This window comes from Alternaria arbusti, assembly GCF_024043155.1.
Source record: "Alternaria arbusti strain BMP 1465 chromosome Unknown scaffold_1, whole genome shotgun sequence".
Lineage (NCBI taxonomy): Eukaryota > Fungi > Ascomycota > Dothideomycetes > Pleosporales > Pleosporaceae > Alternaria > Alternaria arbusti.
Genome location: NW_026249941.1, coordinates 2,741,668 through 2,758,238, shown reverse-complemented (window position 1 = coordinate 2,758,238; position 16,571 = coordinate 2,741,668). Strand labels below are relative to the sequence as shown.

The 16,571-nt window shown below is 53.2% G+C and overlaps 7 protein-coding genes across 7 annotated transcripts; 3 read left to right on the top strand and 4 right to left on the bottom strand.

The window, feature by feature from the left end:
* Nucleotides 1-137: 137 nt before the first annotated feature.
* J4E86_001009 (uncharacterized protein) lies at nt 138-3,046 on the top strand (the record flags this gene model as incomplete). Its single annotated transcript, XM_051441581.1, has 3 exons — nt 138-2,549; nt 2,597-2,920; nt 2,972-3,046. 3 exons carry the CDS (start codon nt 138-140, stop codon nt 3,044-3,046), a joined length of 2,811 nt encoding a protein of 936 aa, XP_051307752.1.
* Nucleotides 3,047-3,989: 943 nt separating this feature from the next.
* On the top strand, nt 3,990-5,192 carry J4E86_001008 (uncharacterized protein; the record flags this gene model as incomplete). The annotated part of the gene is made up of 1 exon (XM_051441580.1): nt 3,990-5,192. One exon carries the CDS (start codon nt 3,990-3,992, stop codon nt 5,190-5,192), a length of 1,203 nt encoding a protein of 400 aa, XP_051307751.1.
* An 819-nt stretch (nt 5,193-6,011) lies between these two features.
* J4E86_001007 (uncharacterized protein) lies at nt 6,012-7,196 on the top strand (the record flags this gene model as incomplete). Its single annotated transcript, XM_051441579.1, has 1 exon — nt 6,012-7,196. The coding sequence occupies one exon, from the start codon at nt 6,012-6,014 to the stop codon at nt 7,194-7,196; it is 1,185 nt and encodes a 394-aa protein (XP_051307750.1).
* A 1,819-nt stretch (nt 7,197-9,015) lies between these two features.
* On the bottom strand, nt 9,016-9,991 carry J4E86_001006 (uncharacterized protein; the record flags this gene model as incomplete). Its single annotated transcript, XM_051441578.1, has 3 exons — nt 9,016-9,264; nt 9,328-9,758; nt 9,817-9,991. 3 exons carry the CDS (start codon nt 9,989-9,991, stop codon nt 9,016-9,018), a joined length of 855 nt encoding a protein of 284 aa, XP_051307749.1.
* A 627-nt stretch (nt 9,992-10,618) lies between these two features.
* Nucleotides 10,619-13,288, bottom strand: J4E86_001005 (uncharacterized protein; the record flags this gene model as incomplete). The annotated part of the gene is made up of 1 exon (XM_051441577.1): nt 10,619-13,288. The coding sequence occupies one exon, from the start codon at nt 13,286-13,288 to the stop codon at nt 10,619-10,621; it is 2,670 nt and encodes an 889-aa protein (XP_051307748.1).
* A 583-nt stretch (nt 13,289-13,871) lies between these two features.
* Nucleotides 13,872-14,717, bottom strand: J4E86_001004 (uncharacterized protein; the record flags this gene model as incomplete). Its single annotated transcript, XM_051441576.1, has 1 exon — nt 13,872-14,717. One exon carries the CDS (start codon nt 14,715-14,717, stop codon nt 13,872-13,874), a length of 846 nt encoding a protein of 281 aa, XP_051307747.1.
* An 807-nt stretch (nt 14,718-15,524) lies between these two features.
* On the bottom strand, nt 15,525-16,251 carry J4E86_001003 (uncharacterized protein; the record flags this gene model as incomplete). The annotated part of the gene is made up of 3 exons (XM_051441575.1): nt 15,525-15,724; nt 15,785-16,128; nt 16,229-16,251. The coding sequence occupies 3 exons, from the start codon at nt 16,249-16,251 to the stop codon at nt 15,525-15,527; spliced, it is 567 nt and encodes a 188-aa protein (XP_051307746.1).
* Between the last annotated feature and the right edge of the window lie 320 nt (nt 16,252-16,571).

Here is a 16,571-nt window from a genome sequence, read left to right as displayed (position 1 = left end):
CTCGCCGCCCGCCACGCTCTCTGCTTTTGCAAACCTTCGCTCCCATCTGAAGCCCACTAACACGCCCCGATACGGATACGATCCCTGTGACAGCGGCAACCCGCGGGGTGAAACGCGACGCAACCACGATGAATGCCATGAACACCCGCAATGGCGCCCTATCGCCCCTCTCCACCGACAGCCAAGAGTGGTCGCCCATCAACGGCTACCGGAACATTGGCGGCGACAATCCGTACTCGCCGACCATCCCTCCCAACACATACGGGCCCAGCAACCCCGATGGCGGCATGCTCAATGGTATGCGCCCTGGCACCGGCAATGGCAACCCCTCGCCGCCCAGCTCAGTAGGCCGATCGAGCGACGGTACAGGCCTGTACGCCTCCAGCATCAATGAAAACACGCGGCCCATGATAGACCCTAGGAAAATGCAAGCGCTAGAGGAGACCATGTCGGAACATTTTAGAGTGCTCAAGGCCTACTTGGGGCCGTATCTCAATGACGAGAAGGGCAACCCGCGCCCGAGCCGTGCCAAGGACAAGCTGACCCGCCTGTCTGCTGTGCAGTTCCAGGAGCTCAGCACCGACGTATATGATGAGTCGATACGCAGAGAGCAGGACCGCAAGCGGGGAGGCCCAGGTGCGCCTGGCAACGACACCCCCAAATATCTCCTACCCAAGAACAACTTCCACCCAAAACGTAACCAGGCGAGACAAAAGCTCTCCACGCTGCCTCTCGAGCGCTTCCGACAACTCGCGACCGATGTCTTCTACGAACTCGAGCGCAGATTCCCGCGCTTCACCGGCGGCGACATCCCCCCACGATCCTCGAGCCCCAACGGCAGCATCGCGAGCCGCATAAGTAACAGAGGGCCTCCGAGTAGAGGCGGCACACCGAACAGCATGGGCGGACGACCTCCGCCAGGGCCAGGCTATCGGGGACCTCCAATGGGCGGACCCATGGGCGGACCCCAAGGAGGGCCCCCAGGTCCACCAGGCGGGCTGCGGCCCGGTTCAAATGGGTCGGGTGGCTCGTTCGGGCGGCCACTGCCGAAGACGTTCCAGTCAAACACGATTGTGCCGAACAAAGGAACCCTGGTCGAAGATGACGATGACAGCGGAGCAGATGACGACGATGCGTTCAATCTGGAAGGTGCTGCTGCCAGGCGGCAGACGAACAAGAGCGCGAAAAGTATGAGCATGGCACAGGAAAAGATGACCGCAGATCTGCAAAACCAAGTGGCTGAGTTGCAGGAGAAGATTGGCTCGCTGGAAACTACCATACGTAGCAAGGACGACGAACTGCAGCGACTCCAAGACACCGACAAGACACGCGACGGTGCCTCGGCTTCCGAACGTGCGGAGTGGGATCAACTTCGGAATTCGCTTGAACAAAAGGTTCAACAGGCTGAGAATCTCAACTCTTCACTTCGTTCCGAGATAGATAGATTGCGCAACGAAAACGAAGATGTCGAGAGCAGCCTCCGTGAACAGATCGCAGATCTCCAGTCTCGAGCACCTCAGCAAGCGCACAACGATGGAGACGGTGAATGGCGACAACGATGCGAGGAGCTCGAACGGGAGTTGAGCGAACAACAGCAGGTGGCTGAAGAAGTACGAAGAGACGCAGCCATGTTCCTGCAAGAAATGAGGGAACTTTCTGCCCGCAGCGATGCCGCGGCCGAGAAGGAAGAGCAAATGGCGAGTCAAGTGTCATCACTCGAGGCGGATCTTAAAGACTGGAAGTCAAGATATGCCAAAGCAAAGACACAACTGCGAAACCTCAAGGCATCTTCGATGGGCTTACAACAGCTCATGTCCCTGAACCAAACCAACATCACCCGCGATGCTGCCTTTACCACACCAGACGGATTGGTCAAGGATGTTCACATCACCAAGTTCCAGCTGAGCATTGATGAGCTGCTGCAGACTGCGAGAAGAGCAAACTCAGAGCAGACTCTCGAGAGTATGCGCCATGTCGTCAAATGTGTACGAGCCATTACGGGTGACATTGACAGCACTTCTCTGTCACAGGTCCAGTCTCCCACCAGCAGTGTGAGCGGCGACCTCTTTGCAAGCCCTGAGAAGCAGCAAGCAAAGCTCAAGTCTCGCGTCAGCGCCACGGCCAACAACCTCATTACTGCTACCAAGAACCACACGGCATCCGGCGGCCTGTCACCAGTCAGTCTCTTGGACGCTGCAGCTAGTCATTTGTCAACAGCTGTTGTCGAGCTGGTCAAACACGTCAAAGTGCGACCTACACCAGAAGACGAGCTTGAGGCAGACGATGAGGATGCTGATAGGCCGATGCCACTAAAGCCGGCTGGGAACAACAACTACAGTGCGTACTCGCCGAGCAACACCAACGACAATACCAACAGCAGCGGTGCGACCTCGGCATATGGTCACCAGCGCAGTCGTAGCAGCAAAGGCGGCAGCAGTGACACTACCAGGTACAGCACCTACAGCTCTCCCTACAGCGGATACGACGGGCAAAGCGGAGCCATGAACGGTACTAATGGCGCAGGCGATAGCGGTATGCTCGATTTCAAGGTACATTCCAACCAATACCAGTAGTCAACATCTACTAACGTTGGCAGAATTACCTTGAAGATCAGACAGCACTCCTCGTCCAGAGCATACAGCCGCTTGTCAACCTCATCCGCTCGAACCCTGATTCTACGCCAGGTGACGAGCAACAAATTTACGAGTACATCCAGGATATCTCGCAAGCAGTCGACGACACTGGTAATAAGACCTATGATGCTGTAAATCAGCTTTCCAACCCTGCGTTGAAAAAGCACGCGCTTCCCGTAGTAGAGGTGCTCGATGAATGCAGACAGAGTATGCTTGCTGTCGACATCAACGGTGGAGGTCGCGACAGGATTCCGCCACTTGCATTCAAGACCGCTAGAGCTCTCAAGGTAAGCGCTACAACAGCAACCGTAATGTTCAACATACTAATGGCAATACAGGAGCTCGTACTTCGCGTGGACCGCATCGAGTCTGGCGAACTTACTGTCGACCAGACGCTCAAAACAGAGCTATAGTGTGAAACATTGACGCACACTCATTCAACGTATAATGCCATCACACTATATACCTTCAACGCAACTTATTTATTGGACTCGATCTTGCCGTTCCTGGTCTTTTTGGATCTGGCACGGCGTTTACGGTGCTTTTCTTCCACAATGCCTTACGACATTCGCCGATTTGTGCTTTCTTGGCTAAAGTCGTTGGCAATGCTGGATACCCAGTCTTCGACTCAAGGGCAGGGCACCAGAGCATGTAAAGATTTGGACTCTTTACAGGAAATATTATTAGTGTTTATTGCGGCGGTGACGGATACATGGGCTTCTGTCGGGCTCTAATGTGGGCATGACTTCCGGGCATGCGCTTCAGCCACCTTGGATAATCGGACCATCTTGGCTGAGTTATGAGGTACTATGATCATGGACGGGCTGTTGTATAGTAATGTAGCCGGGCTAGGAAGAACTTTAGGTAACAGTATAATCACATCACAGTCAAGAATGCTGAACACCCTTCCATACTGATAGTGCGTGCAAAAACGTGGCAATCAGACCTGTGGCTTGCACCTTCCCCCACTTCACTGCCACATTGGACCCTGTTTACCCCTCGGCAATAATTGCCAACTTTTCCGCATCACACCTCCACAGCCTTTCGGTCCGTCCCCATACGCACCTGCTTAAGGTGAAGCAGTCCGGCTGTGTAGTGCTGGACCGGGAAAGTGAGTGTACGCGATGACGTCATCATACAGCTGTTACGCGCGTGCGCCTTGGAGCAGAGATCACATGGGCACAGCCACGTCTAATACCTAGTGCAGTCAACGATCTAGATTTGCTACAGTAGCTGGCACCTTTGCTCCATCCGAGAACGCATCAACTTCTCTCACGGACTCTGTGGCCCTTTCGAACGATACCCACTAGTCGCTGAAGTCTGGGGCCAGGAGCAAAAGGGAAGAGCCACGACAACATGGCGCAACAACTGCAGCCAGCATGGCCTGCACAAAGACCTCAATACCATGATACGATCCTCACCATCACGAGCAGCAGCTGTGCGGATCCGTATGTACTCTGGGACAAAGGCACGTACTACATGACCTTTACCTGCGGCGGCCACATCGAGATCTGGTCCGCGGACTCACTCTTCGACTTTGAGAAGAAGTGCAAGAAGAACGTAATCTGGCGTCCTCCGCCAGACCAGCCCTACTCCGCCGACCTGTGGGCACCTGAACTGCATTCCATCCATGGTCGCTGGTATGTCTACTTCGCGGCCGACGACCCTAAGCATGGCAACAAGTCGCATCGCATGTTTGTGCTAGCAGGACCACCCTCAGAAGAAGACCCTCTGGAGCCAAGTAAATGGAATTTCTTCGGCCGACTAGGCGGTCTGCCCGAAGAGCAATGGGCAATCGACGGTACAGTCGTCACACTAGGCGGCTCCATGCTCTTCGTCTACTCAGGCTGGCCCCTCGGTACGCACGCTGACGAGTCGCGTCAAGAAATCTTCATCATCGAAATGGTCTCGCCGACAGAATGTACAGGCCACCCCATTCGCATCAGCACGCCAGACCTACAATTCGAGTTCTCAGGCACCAGCGGCATAAACGAGGGCCCGCAGTTCCTCTGCTCGCCGGACGGCCGTTGGATGGGTCTTGTGTACAGTTGCGCGGGAAGCTGGACACACGAATACAAAATGAACATTCTGTACTACACCGGTGGCCACCCGCTTGACCCGCACTCCTGGGCTAAATCTAACAAACCCCTTCTCAAAGCCGCTCGCGATGACTCTCCGCCTTATGGTCCAGGACACGGCAACTTCGTTCTCGTCAACGGGCCCGGCGGCCCAGAGGTCTGGGGCTGCTTCCACGCCACGGATGCGAAGACTGGATGGGAAGGTCGTAAAGCCCGCATTATGCGCGTGGGATGGGGTCAAGGAGGTCCGTTTATGGGCTCGGGTGAGTGTGGCAGATGTTGCGGCGAGGTTGAGCATTTCATCCAAGGTTGTCCTGGTGGTACTTGTGGTGGTCAGGGCCATTGTGGTGGGGAGGGCGGTGCAGGTGGGGGATTCATGCAGCCGGGACATCAGGGCGGCAACTCGACGGATGATATCAAGAGGGAGGTTAAGAATTTGATCAAGGGTGGGAAGGGGCTTGTCAGTAAGTTTCTCAAGTAGGGCTAGGGGACGGGGATGAGTTGAGATGGCATGGAGTGATGGTGTTGAGGCGTATGGGGATCTGCGGTCCTCCTCGTGCTCACGGACTTGGGATGTAGTAGTATTATCCGGATTGAAAAGTGGTTTTCCGTATCTAGAGTGATAAAACGATGCTTGTGTGAAACCTGAAGAAGCTGGTGTTCCCGTGCCAGAAAATGACATACATACCATCAGTGCCTAGATGATCACTTTTCACTTGCGCTCAATCATAGTTTGATTATCTATATGCAGCCATGCATCCAATTGATGTCAATTGCGGGACGACTTCGACTCCGCTTCCGCAGCTTGTGGATATGCGGAGTATCTCTTGGTAGTGGAGTACCACCGAAGCCGCCGCACAAGGAACTACGGAATGCCGCTAATAAGGAGCTGGCGTCGGCCGAGGAGTGGTCCGACTACAGCGGCAGCAGGATGCGGCAACTCAAAGACTACGCCTAGATGTAGCGCAACGCAGTAACTTGGGCGCTTTCATACCACGTCTAATCTCGTCGTCCTTGTTAGTCCGCGTTCCGAGTTCGGAATACGGACGTTCCGCAGCCGATGGCTATACGGTCTATACGGCGGACCGAGTGGTTTTTTCCCCGTCAGGCTGGGAGACGATGCCATTGTGAAATGTAGAAAGTACAAGTACTGCTCGTCTGGTTACAAGAATCCAGCATTCACAGTTCGAGCATCTGATCTACAAGTAAACTCATACTTCGTCTTCACAACTATCATCACCACGACACGGCCACATCACGATATACCATCCAAGCCTACTCCTGACTCCCTCACATCACCATGGCCAAAGTCCAAGGAACATGCGACCCTCGCTTCGCCAAAGTCAAGTCCGTCTTCCAATCCTACCTCGATTCGGGAGAAGAGCTCGGGGCCTCCATCTGCGTCAATCTCAACGGGAAAGAAGTCGTTGATCTCTGGGGCGGCTACGCAGATGAAGCCCGAACACGACCATGGGAGAAGGACACTATAACATGTATTTGGTCGTCTAGCAAGACCATCTGCGCGCTGGCGACTCTCCTGTGCATCGACCGGGGTCTTCTGGATCCGAACGAGAAGGTGTGCAAGTACTGGCCTGAATTCGCCGCGAATGGGAAGGAAGGCGTGGAAGTTCGCCACTTTCTTTCGCATGCGAGTGGAGTGAGTGGGTGGGAGGAGGCCGTCACAATCGAGGATGTGTGCGATGTGGAGAAGAGTACGAAGTTGCTGGAGCAGCAGGCGCCGTGGTGGGAACCCGGTACCGCGAGCGGCTACCACGGACTCACAATGGGCCATCTCCTCGGCGAGTTGATCCGTCGTGTAACTGGGAAGCCGATGCAAGAGTTCATCGCTGAGGAACTCTCTCGTCCACTCGCGGCGGACTTTCAACTTGGTGTCCCAGAGAAGGAGTGGCACAGAGTCGCCGACATCATTCCCCCACCACAACACCAAGAGAATATGGAGGGCATGGCCCTTGACACAAAAAGCCTCATGTTCAAATCTATGGGCAGAAACCCCGGCATGGACGCTGAATGGGCCAACCAACCAGTCTGGAGGGGTTCAGTTGTTGGTGCGGCGAACGGATACAGTAATGCGCGCGCTCTCGTTCGTCTCATGTCCGTCATCTCCTTGGAAAACCCTTCTTTTCTCTCTGGCAAGACTCTTGATCAAATTTTCTCGACGCAGCAACATAAGGAGAAGGACCTCGTTATTCCGATGAATGTCCGTCTTGGACTGGGATTTGGGCTGCCAGCTGAAGGAAGCATAATGGCCGATCTGCCACTGGGACGGGCGGCGACTTGGGGTGGTTGGGGCGGAAGCCGGGTTATCGCTGACGCGGATAGAAAGATGACATTTGGATATGTTATGAACAAGATGGATGCAGCCGGGTTGGGGCAGACGAATGAGAATGGCAAGGGTGGTATGGGCAATCCGAGAACGTCGAAGTTTATCGCAACGGTTTACGAGGCGTTGGGTATCGTGGCTTGAGAACGCATCTCTCGATCTAGTGGATGTCGGTGCCTTGCTTCTCGGAGCTTTGCCGCTGTTGCTGTTGATTGACCACTTGTTTTGGCCATTCCATCCATTCTGCCCAGTAGGATCCTAGAAAGTCATCTACTACACCTACGATGCTCGTGCCGCAACCTGCCGTCCACCAACCTGTGTGAAGCTGTTCTAACAGTGCGCCAAAGTAAGCAAAGATGAGTAAAGCTAATGGCTGCCGTTGTTGCTGCAACTTGAAGTATTCTTTCGGTACTAAAGATAACCAAACGAACGGCTGTTTCAATAGCGAGAAAAGCCGTGAGTTAGTAAAAGTGTCAAGTAGACCTGGAGAGCAAGGTTCAGCAACTTACAGCAGACCAACTACCGTTATATCCCCATTCCTCCTGTTGATCTTCCCAGGTTTTCCGGAAATGAAGGACCCAGGCACTCATCTTCCTCAACAAATACAGCGTCTCGTCGTATATTGCCTTATTTCCATCGTCAGCCCACGTTTGCTTGATGCGCACCACGTGCTGATCATCCGGTCCCGGCTGCATATCGGGATCTACATCATCCCAGTCCTTTAGATAGAGCGTTGATCGTAAAGGGCCCTCTTTGAGATGTTCGTAGATAGGGCCTATCACAGCCTGAATACCGCGAACAAGAGGTATCCATTCTGCACCCAAAATACGCGATGTCCGTATTGATAGGCTATCCTTGGTACTGTCATTATCTTGCTGTTTATCCGCGTTGGCGTCTGAAAGCTTGGAAAAGGTACAGAAAGCGTAGAAGAACATTAGAGTTGAAGTAGCAAAGAGTGCTTCAGCGTTGTGCGGGCCAATCGTGTCGATATCTGCTCTAAATCCGCTGAGAGCGACGGTGTGATGATGCGCTGCGATATGGAGATTTGCGCGTCTATCGTCAGGATTGAGATACGCAACATGTAAAGCGGAGAGGCTGATGAGACAGTGCATCATATATGCATGTTTGTATGCTATTTCTGGGAAGACCACCTGCCACAGCTGGGTGACTGCCGGCACGCCGGGTAGTATGGAAAGACTGGTGGCCATTGTCCAGTGATGCAATAGGGACATATCTTTTAGAGAGAATGAGGGGATGATCTGGGTTTCCGAACATGGTGTGCTCGCTGCGAAAGGGTCGTTCTGAGGGGACGCTAGCTGGAATGCGTTCGGAGTTGCCGGTGTTTGAGCACGAGAAGACGCGTGTTCAATCGAACTTTTGGCTCGCACGGGAATGTATTCTGGGTATACACAGGCAACCTCATGCCTCACGCAATGCGAACATCGCGGTTTTGCTTCGTCGCACTATCGCGCGTCAGAACGTAGGTTGTAGTACGACGTGCTTCGTACCTTGATCCGGCGGCGTTTGCACGTGGCACAGCCCGTCCGCGATTTCGAGTGCGCTTTTCTTTTCAGGGCCATTGGAATTGGCCAATTGCATCAAGGGATTGATATTATAGGCGAGGAAAAAGTAGTAGAGAGGCTTTGCGGACGGCAGCAACGCGAACGAGAAACGAAGAACGAAATACGATGAAGCTAGAAACAGGTTAGTGCTAACCTGATCTGTGAACCTCGGCCCACTCGGCGAGCGAAACTTTCCATCCCGGCGACTTCCCCTAAACACCACAACAGCAGATTGGAGATGCACGCACTGATGTCTATCAAAAATTCAATGCGAGCTCTAGATACACAAGGTCGTCATAGTCGCAGAATACCTAAACGCCGTAATCATGCCACGCCAAACCCAACTGCGATACCAACGCCCGTAACATCATCTAAACTATAACGAGACAGCAGAATTCCTTTCACGCCCTCTCATACAGTCCGATAATCTCACTATCCAACTTCTTCACCGCCCGGTGATTCGTTCCAAACACGTCATCCGCGCGTACAAAATGGAACAAGACCTGCACCAAGAACATAGGCAGCGTATCGAAAACGTACATGTACACCTCATGCGAAGCCAGATACCCGCTATGACCCTGTCCAAACTCGATGACGCGGAAGATGCAGCGAGCGATGATGACAACAGCCGCGATGGCAAGGAGTTTGTACTGCCGTAAAATTAGTATACCGTTCGTCGACAGAAGAGATGAGAAGAAGGAAAAGCAACTTACCAAAGTCGGCCACGCATACTTCCCATACTTCGGCACCGTATACCTCTCAGGCGCACTCCTCATCCTGAAATAGAATATGGCACTAACCACGACAAAGAAGCCGAAGAACGCCAACTGCACAAACAACCCCAGCAGCATGATCTTCTGTCCCATGTCCGCCATGTCCGCCTGCGCCATCATGCCGCCACCACCAGATTGCATGAGAAATGCAACGACATCGCCGCATACGAATATCTTGGTCACTAATGTAGGTCGGATGACGGAAGCGTGTTCGGCGTTTACGAAGACGACGAGGCGGCCGTAGATCATGTAGATTGTTGCGGCGTAGAGCGAGGGCGGTAGGATGATGAAGAGCGATTGCATGATGTAGGGCATTAGTTCCGAGGGGGATTGCGCGGAGAGGTAGCGGGCTGCGTAGCCGATTGTCATCACTGGTTGAAGATTATTAGCGGAGTGGGCTGTTAAAGGACGAGAGAAGGAGAGACGTACTTATTGATCCGATTACAAAGGCTGTATAGAACCATGCGCGGCCTCGGATCATTTGGAAAAGGTGGTAGATTGTGCTTAGGCCGAAGAGGACAGCAAAGAGGATGGCGCCGACCTTGCTGGGATCGTAGGGAAAGAGAGCGTATGCCTCTGTGTCTGTTGACGTTTCGTTTGCCATTGTGATGCTTCAGGAATAAAGTATGGCTGGAGGTGCCTAAGAAGGTTGACGCAGGGAGAGAAGGAGCACGCCGTTCCGCAGCACACGGGCAGTTGTCGTAAACGAATGTAGAAGAACTGGAAGTATGTATTGAAAAGCGACAGGACGAAGACGAACGGAATGAATGTGTGGCTTGTAAAATCCATCATCACAGACATCATTCCTCCTTATACAACTGCGACCATCGCAAGCTGCACCCAAAAGCGCAAGAGGCCCATGTAGTGATCCACTCCGAGACGAATACGCGGATAGCCCTACGAGACGGAGGCTGTGCACTCAGGAACGAGATGCGGGTACCCACTTCGCGTACCCTGAAACCCCTGCATCGCCCGCCCGTTACACTAGATCCGGCGCTACGACGATACGATATACGATGCACGTCTAGAAAATTGTATGCTTGGGTTGAGATGTCTATTCGATACCTCTAAGCCCGCTATGTGACGTTGTCATACCCCCGCCACGTGCCGGAAGTACCGGTCAAAGATTGGCGCGACGATTCTATCATGCTCCTCCACTACCCTCTTATCGCCCTTTACTATCCCCTCTTTCGTCTCGATAACGTCGAAAAGCCTTCAACAATTCCTGCATCTAAATCGATGTTGACTGCTGAGGTCGCCAGTGTGCATTGTCTATTTCCGCTTGCGTGAGCCCGGCAAAGGCAGCCGCATATTTGCTTGCAAGCCACTGCTCCACATGCGACATGGCCGAGTCGACCACGATTAAAGGCTGGCTTAGGGTATCATCTTCCGGAATTGATTCTGCGTGGTCCTCATGGCCGTTGTAGTCCTTGGGTTTCTCTTCATCCACTGGCGGTTGCGATTGCGCAGAAGCGTGAGGACTCACAGGTGGCGGCGGACCGTCCTCATGAACGTTGCAGTCCTTGGACTCCTCTTCATCCGCCGGCAGTTGCGGTTGCGAAGGAGTGAGAGAACTCACAGATGGCGGCGAGCTGGCCCTACGCCTGTGGCGAGTTTCGGGAGCCTCCTCGTCCATCGGTCTCCTTGTTTGCGCAAAGGAGTGAGGGTCGACAGTTTGTGCGATCTCTGTGGTGGAGCTTTCATTCTTTGCGCTGGGCGCAGGTGTTGATTTTGCACCAGCAGCATCTTCGCATGGCGCGAGGTCCATGGGTTTCTCCTTCTCTGCCAGATGTTCCGATTGCGCAATGTCTCGAGGGTCCGCAGGCAGTACCGTCTTCTTGATCGGACCGCTGTTCTCTGTGCCGGATGTGGAAGTCGATCCCGCACCCGCAGCATCTCGAGATGGCGTAAAATCCCCAGATACCCCCTTATCTGCCGGACGTCCTTGTTGCGCAATTATTTGAGAATCCACAGGCTGTACTGTCTCCTTGGTAGAACCGCTCTTCTCTGTGCCTGATGTGGAGGTCGTTCCTGCGCCCGCAACGACCTTGGACGACTCCAAATCCTTGGGACTCTCTTGAATAACTGGTGGTTGTGATTGCATAGTCTTGTAACGGCTCGCAGGCCCTACGGTCTTCTTGATGGACTCGCTGTTCTCTGTGCCTGATGTGGGAGTCGATACCGCGCCGGCAACAACCTTGGACGGCTTTAAGTCCTTGCATTCCTCTTGCCTTACGGTTGGTTTTGATTCCGCAAGGGTGTGAGGGCTCGCGGATTGTGCACTCTCCTGGATGGGTTCACGGTTCTCCGTGGCAGTTGCGGTACGCGGTTGCGTGTCGACAGCCTTCGTAGACGGAGCGACTTCTTGATGAGAGTTGCGCCCCATGTCATTCTCCGTAGGCTTGAAAAGCGCTGACCAGGATGTGGGCTTCCCGCGAGTAGTGTTCCTGTGTTCTTTGATTGATTCGGTGCTACCCTCACCTGGTATTAGAGCAGACAATCTCGATATTTTAGATCTGAGATAGTCCGCCCGTACCTCTCTCGATTTCATTTCAGCTCTTGCCCTGTCCAACTGTGCATCGGTAACAGCAGTTGCATAGCCTCTCTCTCTGTACGCATCTTGGATACTCTTGCGATCGTCGATGCGCTGTTTCTGCTTCTGCTTTGGTCGCAGTTTCGCGCGCCCTTGCACCTTTGACCAGCTACCCGGGTCATTCAGAAGACTCTCCTCCATGGCCTTCTTCATGTCATCTTCACTATCGGTATGGAATGCTAGCTTTCCGGCTGACTTCCTAGCGGGTTTCGACGGCTTGGCCATCAAAACTTCGTACCTGTTGCTTGGATGCTCTTGAACCGTCTCTTGATTGGTAGGCGCTTCATCGCTAGGAACCGAATCAGCCGCAGACAAGTGGCCACCAAGGTCACCACCGTCGTTGATAACACTGCTGCCAATAACACCGTCGTTATCCTTTTCGGCGTTTCCAGTAACACTGTCACCACCGTCATCGGCCTTCGCGACAACGGATGGCGAAGACTCCTCCACCGTGATTGAGGCTGCCTGCTTAGTAGCGTCGGATTTTCCCGCCTTGCCATGTTTCTTCTCCCATCTCGATTGCTTCTTTCTTTGCTTCTTTAACTGCTCTGTTGACTGCTTCTGCTCGCTCTCCTCCTTCTCTTGCAGCGTTGAAAGGGGTGTAGGTCCACAAGGTGTAGGCGTAGTCGATAGCTCTCGAGATAAGCGCTGCTTTTTGGTATGGGGCTCTTCCTGGGGTATAGCTTGCTCTGGGGATGTGTGTTGTTCTTGAGTTACAGACTCCTTTTGCGGTGTCGTGTCGTCCCTCTGTGGAGGTTGTTCAAGAGACACAGGAAGGTCTTGAGATGTGCACTTCTCTTGAGCAACTGGCAGCTCCTTCTCATCAGGCAGCTCCCCCGATTTGGCACCTTTACGTTTCCTCGGCTTGTTCTTCTTTTTCGGTTTCTTTTGCTCCGCTGCTACAACTTCATCGATAACTGATGCGTCGAAGTCCATTCCCTTCAGTAGAACACCCTGTCGAGCTTCTGTGAAGAAATATACCCAGGTAACAATGGTTTCGATTGAGCGTGGTCGAGTAGCGTACTCTGGAAATTTGACTACATCATGGCTGTGGAAGTTCTGCACGAGGCTGTGCCATATGGATTCGCCACCAGGATGCCTCTCTTCGAGGTAATCGAACAATTTCTTTCGAGCTTTCGCGCCATCTAGGCGTAAATCGTAGATGACGTCGATGTTCTCAAGACGAAAGGAATCGATCCAGAGGAATACACTTTCTTTTGTAACCAGAGGTCTAGTATAGATCTCAAGCACCCTCATCGCGTTCCAAAGGTATTGGTCAACGTGGTCGAAATCTGGGGCTTTTATCATTCTCTGAAACGCTGCTATTCCGTCTCGTCTGACCCTTTGGCGAATCTTTGCAGGTGCCTGAACGTATCTGTCGAACGAGGGTTTGTGCACCTTCAGAACCCCACTTACAGCGCACCACAATACTTCGAATGGTTGGAGATCGGGCCGTTTGCGAGTCAGAAAGAGGATGCAACAACGCATGTCATAATCGAGCATTGCACTCAGGTGTTGCCTAGAGTCTTGATACTCGTGGCTCATCTTCGTGGCCACGCCGAGCTCAAGATCTGCGAGCAGGCCGCGTGCCGCAAATAATGGTATGACACATTTGGTCATATGATCGGGGGGCAGCATGTAGTTGTAAAGGATGGTGTTAGGATCAGGTTTAGCCTAAGGATGAATGTACAAAGTCAGTAAATGTTTCACATACGATGCGTACATGAGGTATCACTACCTTCCATTGAACTTGGTTGTTGTTGATCTCGAAAGAAGCGTCCCAATAGCCCGTACATTGAGGATTGAAGAGTGACATGGGCATTTGACATTTCCGGATCTTTCGGTCCAGCCTTGGAAGACTAGGCAGAAGGTGGTACTTGACCATTGGGTACTATACGTTGTCCAAGTCCCTCGCATCGGCCTCTTCAATAGCCTCTGCTCTCAACTCGTAAAAGTTTAGATCTAGAAAGTCCCCAGAGCCCGGAGCGGCCTGAACGACTGATGATTGTAGCTGCTGAACGGACGATCCGGGAAATGGTGCAGTGGTATCCGAATCATCCCTCGGTTCCAGCGACGGGTGGGGCGGATCAGGCTCGATAGCTGGTGCTTGAGGCTGCTGAGAGTCCTTGTTGGGATGCGGCTCGATGGCTCCGGCAGGTGTGCGCTGCGCCAACCTGAAGAGCGCATTGCGGTATTTCTCCTGGATCTTCAGATGGGTGAAGAAGTTGACAGGCAGCGGCCAGTAATTGTCGGCGATGTGATGGCATATAGCTCCCTCCAACGCACCCCGGCGGTCCAGTGGGACTGTTTCGAGGCAGTCCACGATAAGCTGGCGTATCGGTAGCAGCTTCTGCTTAAGAGCCTGAGCATGCGTCTCGTTGTTGAGGGTCTGATTGTGGTCCTGTAGACTCTCGGGTGTCAACGCCTTCAGTTCCTTCAGGTCGTCGAGAACGGGTGACAGTATTTCGATTATTAGGCTCTTGTCGTCATATTGAATTTGCGACTCCATCTGCGCTGTGGAGTGGTCGGTATGGCAGGATACTTCTGTAGGCGATAGGAACCGATTGCGGTATAACTTGCTAAGCCTGAACGACTGGAGGACGGACAGCCTAGGGCCTGAGCTGTGTATGACTGCCGGTAACGATGGGCTATGAATAATCGGTAGTTCGGCGACAAAGGGAGTCCCCGGACGTGGTGTTACTGAAGACGTGGCGGCGGAAGCATCATTGCCATCCATGGTTGGCGGAAAGTCGCCTCCACCCTCTTCGATGCGGTAAGAGCGTTCCGAACCGAGTAGCGGCGTAGTGTCGCCTATGGCTGCTTCCTCATCAGGAATTACCACGCGCCTACCAAAGCCCCACCTTATTCCGTGCATATCAGCGTCAGACATTAGTTCACAGCTTCGAGTGATTAGATTGAGGAGAGTGGAAAGAAAGGTCGATAGTGCGCAGGTCACGTATTTAAGCGACATTGGCTTGCTAGTTATGCGATATCGCCGGGCCACGTGGTGGGTTAAGAAGGCGCAAGTCGGAAGGAGCGGTCTGGGGCAGGGAGTCGCGGCTGTGATTGTGACAGCGTTTGTTTGCTCGACGGCCGGACTAGCAAATAGAACTGGTGGAGTCAGAACAAGCAAGCAGCGCGAGGAACGAGTTTGGGAATTCATGAAAAGTACGACAAAGAGAGAGGTAAAAGTGAGACACGAAGGACTTATATGTACAGGTCGATTCCAGGATCATCTAAGAACAATGGAATGTATGTATACAAATAGTACAATGAGCGTGCTCAACTTAGCGGGCATGTCTCATAAAATCGTTGACTTACGCGCTCATGTCTTCGTACTGTGACGTGTCGCTGGCCCTATTATAGCTTGCCTGGAAACAAGACTACCCTCCATGGTTTGAGTGGTGGACCATCGACCTGGAGTCGTTCACAGCCGGAAGGTCTAAGTCAGCTCCTAGGTCTTCCAAGGCGTCAAGGAGCCACCACAGCGTGACCGTTTGGAGAAACCAACGGGACAGTGGTATGCCCTCTGCTAGTCCGAGCATCATCGTCCTTCTCTCCAACCGATGGGTATGAGCGCTGCCGCAACCTGTCCCACACCCCTCTCTGTCGCAAGTAGGTTGAATTGCGCCGCCGCATTCCTTGTGTCTTGGACTTCTAATCGTATTCCCTGGTCGTTGAGGTACTTGCGAACCGCGGGCGCAAGAGGGACGGTACTGGGGCCGGTGCCAATGATGAGTAGATCTGTCGCTCGCTGTCAGACCACGTACGTCACGCAATCGTTACAGGCGATTACAAACGTACCAGGCTTCGGATATAATAACTCCAACACTCCCCAAGCCTGCTCCTGCACTTCCCATTGTCCCTTCGCGTTCAGCAATTTGCCTGTCATTGCATCATCGCCCGTGCCTCCTTCAGCGACGGTACCTTCTTTCCTGCCTTCGCGAAGCCATGGCTTCCATCGATATGCCTCTCCGCCTATCAAGAGAATGCCGCATCCGCTAATGCGCATCTGGTTGTTGAGCGCGAAGCCATCGCCTGTGCAGGCGTCGATGGATGTGGCGGGAGCGACGGTGTTTCGGAGGACATCGAGAGCACTGAAATCGGTCTGCGTGTCTTCGTCGCTTTTTGGGCCGCGATCGCGCGTTCTTGGAGGTTTGGATTGGAGGAGGGCGGGGCGCGTCGTGTGTAGGCAGCGTGCCTGTCGTGCAGACGCGATCACCGAGGGTCTGCATTTGGGCAGATTACGACATGAGGTTTGGATCGTACATCTTGAGAATGCACGGGTACACTGTAGTAGACTTCGTTCCATGGTTGTGATATGCAATTGATTGTTGTGGGGGGTGTCTATGTACAGGCCAAAACTTATGCTAGAGCTGATGATCGATGCTGTCATCGAATCCAAAGAGAGCTCGGACCAGCCGGCAAGCGAGACATCCTCATCAATTGTGCCTCATCTTGCACTCCCTTTGCCATCGCAACTTCCAGGCCAAATGCTCAAGTCATGGGCCGCTTCAGTGAACAATGAAACCAGCGTTGCAACGGAATCAACTCTCATGCGATGCGCTCATAAGCTTTTGTTCCATGGATG